General features: G+C 42.0%; 1 protein-coding gene across 1 annotated transcript; it reads right to left on the bottom strand.

The window, feature by feature from the left end:
* Nucleotides 1-244: 244 nt before the first annotated feature.
* On the bottom strand, nucleotides 245-8,247 carry b3galnt2 (beta-1,3-N-acetylgalactosaminyltransferase 2). Its single transcript, XM_071894405.2, has 12 exons — nucleotides 8,074-8,247; nucleotides 7,115-7,241; nucleotides 6,650-6,750; nucleotides 4,636-4,835; nucleotides 4,179-4,274; nucleotides 3,976-4,086; nucleotides 3,772-3,850; nucleotides 3,096-3,279; nucleotides 2,646-2,771; nucleotides 2,228-2,387; nucleotides 2,075-2,131; nucleotides 245-1,361 (listed from the first exon to the last, which is right to left on the bottom strand). Exons 1-12 carry the CDS (start codon nucleotides 8,177-8,179, stop codon nucleotides 1,224-1,226), a joined length of 1,485 nt encoding a protein of 494 aa, XP_071750506.1. The 5' UTR covers nucleotides 8,180-8,247; the 3' UTR covers nucleotides 245-1,223.
* Between the last annotated feature and the right edge of the window lie 1,411 nt (nucleotides 8,248-9,658).

The following is a 9,658-nucleotide window of genomic DNA, read 5'->3' as shown; positions in this document are numbered from 1 at the left end:
TGCCGACTGTGCAGCACTAAAGGCGAAGACACAGCTCCAGACTCGTATAGAAACATGGCTCCAACACAGCCAGCTATGGCATAGGGAATAGAAATCAGCAGCAACTGTAAACGCCTTTGAGTTTATCGTGTGTATCATTGAATCTCTTCAAACAACCTCATTCTCCAAAATAAACAACAAAGAAGTCTTTAATCTCTCTAAAGTATCCTTTATTACCCCTGAAGGGGTTTTCATAAAACCAGTGTTAATCTAGTGAGTCTATTTCACAGTCCCTCTGATTGCATTGTCAAATTGTGTTCCAAAATTCATGTTGCAAATACACTTATTCCACTGTCAAAAACTGCGTTGATATCACAATTGTTAACATACGTATGACGCCTAACAAATACAGTAAGGCCACACCACTATTTGCACAATGACAGTTACAGTACATGGTACAAACCCTGTGTTTGTGAGAAAGCTTGTCATAAATCTACAAATAGTGAAGACGAAAAGCTTAAGAGAATAATTTACAAAATAGAGCAATGTAAAATGCAATTCATCTTTAAAATGCCGTCATGTTTCCCTTTGAAGCCAAAGATGTAAGTTAAGTATTTCAAGTCAAGTATCAGACTTATAATAACCACTGAATTCCAATACTTATATTTTTTTAACCAAGTGCTCAAGTCTTACAGCATTGATATTGTACATCAAGACCATCACATGCTGGTATTGCACATCACTTTCACTCGCTCTCCCATCCACGTCACAGTTTATTCGGATAACTTCTAAAATACTTAAAAGGCCCAATCCAGAATCAGTCTTATCCCACAGCCTCTACTCTTGTTTGTCTTGTCTGTTTCATAGCATTGAAGACATTTTTTCACTCTCACATTTTATTTAACGAGTTTATGATACAAGGACTGACAGTATAAGACAGCTAAATATGAGTTTTCAATGTATTCTGAAGCTGTAAATGCTTTGCTACCTTGGTATTGTTAACACTGGAGCAGAAGAGACCTGCATTTTGAGTTACAGTGAGATCTCAAAGTTTTGAAGACATTATTTTCCAAAAGCAAGTCCAACACTTCAAAAATCTGTGTTTATACTGTATAACAATAATTGATAAAACTCCAAAATATCTCAGATTGGGACTTTAAGGAAACCATAGAAACAGAAATGACAACCAGTGTCCAGTGCATTTTACCCATAGTGCCCTGTGATGCGTGTGGTATCAGCCAGATTTAGTGGCCCCAGGGACAGCCACATGGGTCCCCACAGGCCCTCTTCCTGTCCCAGAGGATCCGCAGCTCCTCGGCCGTGTGTTGGGGAGACGACAGCATGTCCAGGTAACACTCCTTCTCACACAGCCAGCCAGCATCCTGACAACAAGAGAGGGCAAGATACTGGCTACGTTTACATTCACAGAGCAAACCAACTATTGGCCGTACTCCGGCTAAGGTCTTTTGTAGGTTAAGTTGTTTACATGCGCTTTTGATACCCCACAATGGAGTATTCCTGTTGCCATGATTAAACCAGTTAACAGAATATTCCTGTATGCCTGTGGTGTCCTGTCGAGATAGGGACACCACAGGGGCCGCCACCAACAAAGTATGAAAAAGGTGAGGTCACCAGCTCCCACCTCCCCATTTGGCTGAGCAATAGTAGGTTACTTCTAATACAGGGGGAAGAAATGGTGATCCCAACAGTAATAGTAAGTACTGCTTGCTATCATATTTTTTTGTTGACATCAAAATGTACCCATAACGCTATGCAAGTCTGAGTTTGAGCAGATTATGAAAATCAAAAGTGAAAAGCGTAAGACGTTTCCATGCTACAGTAGCCTGTTTATTATGGGAGTAAGCCCGGCATCTGAGGCAGGTTTTTCATAATCCAAGTGTGAGCTTAACCAGGTTATTCTAACCCAGTTATGATGCTTACATGCGTCAACCTAAAACCAGGTTACTACCATTGCTTGGTATTATCATTTGTAATCATGATGGTTTGGCACTATCACTTGTAAACATGGTTGTTCATTGGAGTTGGCAAGTTGCTAGATTTGCATGTATGGAAGCAATTTTCCTCTTTTCTTTACCTGATATTTCTGTGGTCCAACAGCTGCCATCCATATACCCATGCTCACATCTTCTCCCTGTAACAACACATTCAATCACATCACATTATATTTCTCACTATCTGCCACTCAGATGACTATTATTGCCCCACAGTAGCTTGGTGCTGACTGTACCTGGTAGGCCTTGAGTTTCTCTGCATTAGTGGCCAGCCACTGCACCAGGTCACGGGAGACCACATACCCTGAGCCACAGGCGAACGCCGGGTAGGCTGGACTGGCGTACTCCAGCTCCTGCCACTTCCCAATGCGATCCACTGCCCAGCTCTGCCTGAAACTGGGTCAGGACAATCTGTGTTAGCGCCACAGCTACATTATCTCCACGTTCCCACTCACACTCACCTGACCTTAAATCTTTTTGCCTAGGCACAGCATTCACAACGTTTCAGTCTCAAACCAAGCTGCCCATCATCTTAACTTCATCTGACAGTGTTCATAATTTAAGCCGCTAACTTGTGACACTAGCGGAAGTCAGGAGGGTAACGCACAACGTCAACAGGATCAGACGGACGGGTCAACACTGCATTGTACTTACTTCCCCCACCAGAAATTGCTGCGCTTGAGGCCCTTGTGGTCAATCTTCATTAATACTGAGTCCACGTCAATATAACAATCATCATCTGTCTTCAGGAGCAGATTAAAGTCAGCATTTCCCACAGACCTACAGAGAGGGAATTTGCAACCTTAATTAAAGCTTTTTTCTAGCAGCCCAGAGTGGATTTACTATTAAATACCAGTGAGACTAAAGGGCAAAGGTCTTGCAAATGAATAATACACTAGCCAAGCCCTCTCTTAAGAACAGTCTGCATACTTTGCAATCTGACGAGTTACAACCATAGTTTTTTTCATAATTGAGTGATTCTAATCGTGATTTCATCAGCAAGACATTTTAAGTCAACGGCACACTTTCATTTCAGGTTGCTGATTTCCTGAGAGGCCCAGGCAATTTGGAGACACGGAGTCGAGTCATTAGCGCTCGGCGTACCATTTATAGAACTGAAGCAGTTTGGAAGGCACGTTCCTGTAGGTGTCTACCACATCTACGAACACCATGTCGCCATGCCTGAGGCTCTCCTGCTGCAAAGAGGCATCCTCCTGCCTCAGCCTGGAGGCATGACGCTCCATCCTGGCTGGGCGGCCCCGCAGGAGCCCCGACAGTCCCTCTCCATCTGACACACAGGGAGCAGGAGGGAGACAGGTGGTGAGGGACGGACACAAGAGAGTTGCATAATGGGAATAATGATGGGAAAGAAAATATGACAAAATGGGATAAATGGGGAACACAGAGAAAGGCGTTCTGCTCTAAAATGGGAGAGCCATTACAAAACAAAATGTCACATCAACTCTTATAAAATGAGAATTTGAACAAATTAAGGTACTTTTTGAAGGATAGCACAAAGCCTTTTGGGAATAAACTCAAATACAAACACATGGTTGAGGTAAAATAAATGACGAAGCACAACAGGGTAGAGATGGAAAAAGAATGTTATTTTCCATTTGGCGTGGATGCAAGAGCCTTAGGGTGAAAGAGAGGCTAAATCTCATAACCTGCCACAGTGAACAATGTTTTTTGGATTTTTGCATAGTCTCTTTTTCCAACATTTCTCACATGTCGAATTGGTTTCACAAAAAGCACAGAATTAGACAGTTGCTGGACCGACCATAGATAGTAAATGTGAACCCTCCAGCCAAACCAGGAAAGCCAAGGGCACTTCTGTGAGGCAAGATGCCTTCTGCAATCTGTAGTCCAGAAAACAAAACAGTGCTGGTAAAAACATGAACTTTACAACTTTCTCCTCTCTTTAAAACTTAAGATGTGAATACTCATTAAACATTCATGTTTGACACCACGATTCAACACTTACAGAGGAGATCTTGAGGACTCCTCCCCCATCATTGAGCTGCACACCGGTGGAATTGACTGTGGTCAATCCAGCAGAGTCCAAACTCTCCCAAACCAGCGTCCCCTCAAAGCCCTGGAGAGAAGACGAACATTTGTCCCTGCACGTTCAGCACGGTGTTATTCTGTCCGACACTATTAAAACTGACCTATATGTGAAGGACTGACCTTAGGCAAGATGAACTGCTCCACCGGTTTGTACCACACCCCATTCACAAGCGTCCCGGTGCTGATGGCGCTAAAGCGGGCAGTAACCACAGCCTCCTGCAACACAGCAAAGTCACTGCTATCACATCAGCTGATGTCACATATGGGAATATCTCAGTTTTACCTATACAGACCTGAGCTGGAAACGTGACCAAGGGTTTGTTTTTTTTTCTTTGTACAAATCTGCCTTGATCTATAGTGAATACTGGAGTGCATCCAACCAGTAATTTCACCACAGGCTATTTATCTTAAAAAGAATAGTGCAAAAAGAGTTTTGGTAACTGTGTGAGTGCGTAAACAGGACCAGCACAGGCATTCAGCTGAGAACCTCCAGCTGCCCCGAGGCTGTGTATCTACCGGGATCCACAGAAAAGCAGCATACGGGATGCATTATGCTCAGAGGTCGAGGCTACGCTACCTCTTGGTCCAGCTGGAGGAGCTTCACCGTCACATTGCTCTGAAGCTCCTGCCGGGTCCCGCCGGGAAACACCCCCAGCCTGGTGATCACCGCCGGATGCAGCACCTTGAAGTCCAGGGCGATGGCGGACACTTCAGCGGGGGCGAGCGCCGAGGGGTCCGCCACCTTCACTATTTCTATCTCCGTCTCCTGCCCTGCCACTGGGACAGAAGGAGGTCTGGGAATCAGGGAGTTACTGAACAAGCCGACATGAAATTTATTACTATCCCAACATGCTGACCATCTCTTTTCAGTGATGAAGATTAGGCGATTCGGGGAGAGGGAGAGGGAGCGCGTTCACAGAAGAAGGCATACTCTATTAAAGCTACATCATCAGCAGTTTGAGAAGCTGGTTCTTGGGACTGCTGTCTTCAAAGAGAGCTTCTGCTCGTCAGTGTGGTTTCTTAATTAGAAAAGAGCAGTTTATTAACCGAGAGATCAATGAAAAGACCAAGGCTGTTAAAAGGAAGCAGGCTTTTTACTTTACGCCTTCTACGCAGGTTCTGCTGCTCACTCCAAAATAAAGACAATTAAAGGCAAGGTATCACAGAGAAAGAACGCAGGAGTTTATCAAAGTAAATGTTTCTCACACCGAGTGGAAATGAGCAAAATGATTTTACATGTGTGCTGTTTTTTTATTCTATTTTGCTGACTAAACACGAATGCTTTATTTCTGTATACTTGTTAATGCTGATTAATGATCTGAGTGCTTCTCTTAGCATTGGCCATTTTGAATATGCTAGTTTATTCAATAAAAATAAATCTGGGGGAAAATGGGTAACACTTTGCAAAAGCCATACTTAATAAACTGTGAATTAATCATCATTTCATATTTATTCATTATTATTCAGTAGTATTTGTTAGTCATTTGTTATCCAGGATAAACACTTAGAATACTTAATAAAGCTTTTATGAATGATTAATAAATGATTTGGGAAACATAAATAAGCTTTATGTTGACCGTATTATACATTTTCAAAATCACTGAATCGCATTATGAACTTGGTTCTTACTCAGTTCTTCACCAATACAAACCACAAACACCTTGACTAGGACAAAAAAAACAAAAAAACTGCCAAAATGTTTCAGACAAACTCAGAGGAGCTAATTAGCATTCACCTTTCAGCAGTCTCAACGCAACCAAAAACCCTTTGATGCATGCAGTATAAACAAACATATTTCAGCAACAATTAATTGTCCACTTAGTGTGCGCTTTGACCTAAATCTGGAGTCAGGAACCCAACTGTGTTTAAAAGCGGCCGTTTTCTCTGTCTCTTCCAATCACACCAAACATCTCGCACCGAAGCTGTTCCCTGCCTGATTCTGAAGCAAATCACGTCAACATTTACAACCATTAACACTGTGGAGTGCAGAGAATGGGCTCGGAAAATAAAATAGCACTGTGTGACCCTAAAGTCCAAAGTCTGAAAAAGCCTATTCTGACAAACAGTAATTATGTTTACATGAAGGCAGCTAATACATCCAATCGAAAAAAGAAAAAAATGAAAGCAGCCAGACTCCTGCATTGGAGGGACAAAGGTGAGAGACAGAATTACGTCGACGTTTCAATCAGATTGGGGCCAGTTATATTATTTTATATAAGTCAGGTCTTTGTGTAGCTTTAATTTACAAATGTTAGTAAGGTAATTGAACAAATGCGTCAGTGCAGCACTAGTTATGGTTGCAGCATAAGTGTCGACTGTGCGAGAGTGAGATTTTTGCTATGGCCTTGGGTATCGACGGGAACAGAAGCGTGTCCTTGAGCTGTGGGTGAACATGAAAAATGGTGTGTTTTTCTTTTCTGTACATACATTCTTTTCATTCTCTCAGCTCCTCTCCTGTTATTCAGTCTCTGCTCTACAATTTATGAATATATGCACAAGCAATAGACTCTATAGTGAGCATCTCTCGCTGTTAAAGCGTGTTATATTCACTCATTTGTGTGTTGCCAGGTTTCGCGAACACGTTTTTTTACCTGGTTCGGTGAGGTTCAGGAGGGAGCAAGAGTAAGGATCTTCTCTATCTTCCTCCGGAATGGGGCACCCATGTTCGCCCACAATAAACTTCACCCCCACCCTGAAGAAATAAGCACAGACACAATCACATTCATCTCACTGCCTTTCGTGCAATATTCGGCTACAAGATGGGTATTTCTAAAGCTTGTCCATCTATCCACCCTCCGTTACCATGGTTACTGAGGGTTGCTTAAAGGCCATCACGCCCTATCTGTGCTCAGATCGCTGGATGAGAAGGTAATGGACAAAAGAAAGAATGAGAGAGAGAACAATATTGGCCCCTGGTCAGGTAAAGATAAAGGGGTTGACGGGGCAGTCAGTTATTTGTTGCCAGCTGCAGGCTTTATTTCCAGTACATGAATGTGGCTTGGGAAAAAAAAATAAAAAAATAAAAAAACTGCTGGAGTTGGAGCTCCGCTACAGACCTGTGTTGAAACTGGGGGTGGTCTTGGAGGTAGCCCAGCCAGGTCGCCCTTATCACCTGTCGCAGCTCATAATGGTGTCTCGCTGACAGCACTCCCACCAAAACTTCATAGGAAGGTAACACTTCATCTGCAGTGGAAACAAAGAAAATTTTGCACAAAGCCATAACCAAAAACAAATAGATGAAAGAATCAGAGTTTTGATAGAATATCCCAAACAATGGGATATAATAGCCCATCATTTGCAAGCATGCATGATTAAACAGTGCCCTAACCAGTGATGTAGTGGTAAATATATAGGTGGGGTAGATCTCCCGTTGGTGATCCTGATAAGGCAAACAACCACTAATAAAAATAAAAATCACACTTTCAGAAAAGCATGATTCACACTTCCTTTTACCTATAACACCCTATGCTCATATAACTTAAATCAATGTCTTCTTATATTTAGTTTGCCATCATGCACTATGATGCATCCTATACATTTACCTCATGAAGATTAATGTCTTCATGTCTAAAAAGATGGGTAAACTCTATTCCTCGGGATAAAAAGATGGCTTGACTGAGTTTAGGTGGGTTTATATCCCAGATCCCAAGTATAATCCATTTAACTGTATACAGCTCTATTACTGGAATGACAACGTCAACACGGAGCACAGTACTGTAACACGGCTGGGATGCTTTGCTCGCTAGTCTCATTACGTTTTCAGAAGCTAAGCTATCCCAGCAACGCCCAACATTAGTGAACTGTTGAAAGAAACACAGTTACATACACATTATTTCGCACGAAAACACACGCACACAGAGAGAGAGAGAGATACACAGTCGCGCGCGTTACATTTTCCACACAAAACTAACAACCCAAACAGCCACACCGCGGCGGGAAAGCAAAGTTAACTCATGTAACGTCATGTAAAAAGTTGCGAAGCATGTAGGCGACGAACGGCGGAATTGTAAAGTACCCGAGTGTGTGTTGTCCGGCGGGGTGGAGGAGGGTCGGTGAGCCAACCACAAGTGCACCAGGACGGCGACAGCACAGGGCAGCAGAAAACACGCTAGCCTACGCATGGACGGAGCCCTTCATGTAGACCCGCAGCCTTCAGCTTCTCCGCTCTGGAGCCGGCGGCACGGAGCCTCTTCCCGAGCTGCACAACACGGACTGAGTCTGTCGGAGTGTGCGGTACATTTCAGCTGCGGGCTCTGGACGCCGTCTCATGTCTGCCTCTGCTGCTCCGAGAGCCCGGCCAATGGGAGACAAGAAGCCCCGCCGCTGTGCACTGTGGGATGTGGAGTTCCAGTCCCTCCAGCCAATCAAATGTGAGCCTACACGTACAACTAATACTAAATATATAGTAATATATCATGGATTAGAGATGTACATATATAAGATGTATAACAATGCAATTATAGAAACAGATAAAGAAATTACATATATGTAAATAAATCTATATAATAAATATATAAAATAAAATATATTATTATTAGTAGTAGTAGTAGTAGTAGTAGTAATGGAAGCAGTATTATCATTATTAGTATTATAAATATATAATAATATACTATTATATATAATATGTATATAATAATTTGTTTGTTTGTCAGTTGGTTGGTTAGTTTTTCAGTTGGTCTATTTATCTATCTATCTATCTATCTATCTATCTATCTATCTATCTATCTATCTATCTATCTATCTATCTATCTATTTCCTACCATAATCAAGTACTATTCTTTCTTGTAGAATCTAATTGTGTGTAGCCTATAAACAAATAACTGTATGCACCAAAATGGATTGGGCAGGCTATACATTTCTGTATTTTATATGACTGCATAAAAAAGATGAAGCAGCACCATGTAGTTTTCAACACTTAAAAGTAAAAAGCAGAATAAATGGCTACAGAATATCACATCCTTAGAGGTAAATTGAACCACTAAAACACTTATAACAGCTAGAAACAATATCGCTGTGGTGGTCCTGCCCACATTTACCACGCAAGGAAGTGTCTTGGCATTTAGTGATGCTTCATTTTGCTTCAGTCCACATTGTGGATTTCTAATGAACTGAGAAATAACTTGTAAGCGAAGTGCAAATTAACATATGAATCATTTTTTTCTCCAAAAACCTAGGTGACACGTTGTAGCTTTAAGATTACAAAATAACTTCATTAAACCGGTTACTCTCTGTGCTACGCATAAATCATTTAAATTGAATTTATTGTGCATGGAATGGGATGTTTGGGGGAGATTTCCTTGGCTCTATGCACCAGTGTTTCTGCTGCATGTTGGATAGAAGGGCTGGGCCACCAGGAGCGCCTGCTTCCACGCCTGCAAAATCTAATTTGTATTGATTTTAATGGAGTTTCAGCATTGCCAGGCGTAAATGTTGTTTCAGAGGCTTTACCACCCCTTCCAGAAAACCCCTCAAAATCATCTATAGTGGGAAACACTGCCATGATGCAACATGTCTATACTGTATGTCAATGTTATCAGGAGACGCCACTGAGAAACACTGTTGCACAGTAGAATGCTTTAACTGTAGATAATAAATAATTC

The sequence above is a fragment of the Centroberyx gerrardi genome, chromosome 15 (genome assembly GCF_048128805.1).
Source record: "Centroberyx gerrardi isolate f3 chromosome 15, fCenGer3.hap1.cur.20231027, whole genome shotgun sequence".
Classification (NCBI taxonomy): domain Eukaryota; kingdom Metazoa; phylum Chordata; class Actinopteri; order Beryciformes; family Berycidae; genus Centroberyx; species Centroberyx gerrardi.
Note: the sequence above shows the minus strand (reverse complement) of the source record. Positions and strands in the feature narration are given on the sequence as shown.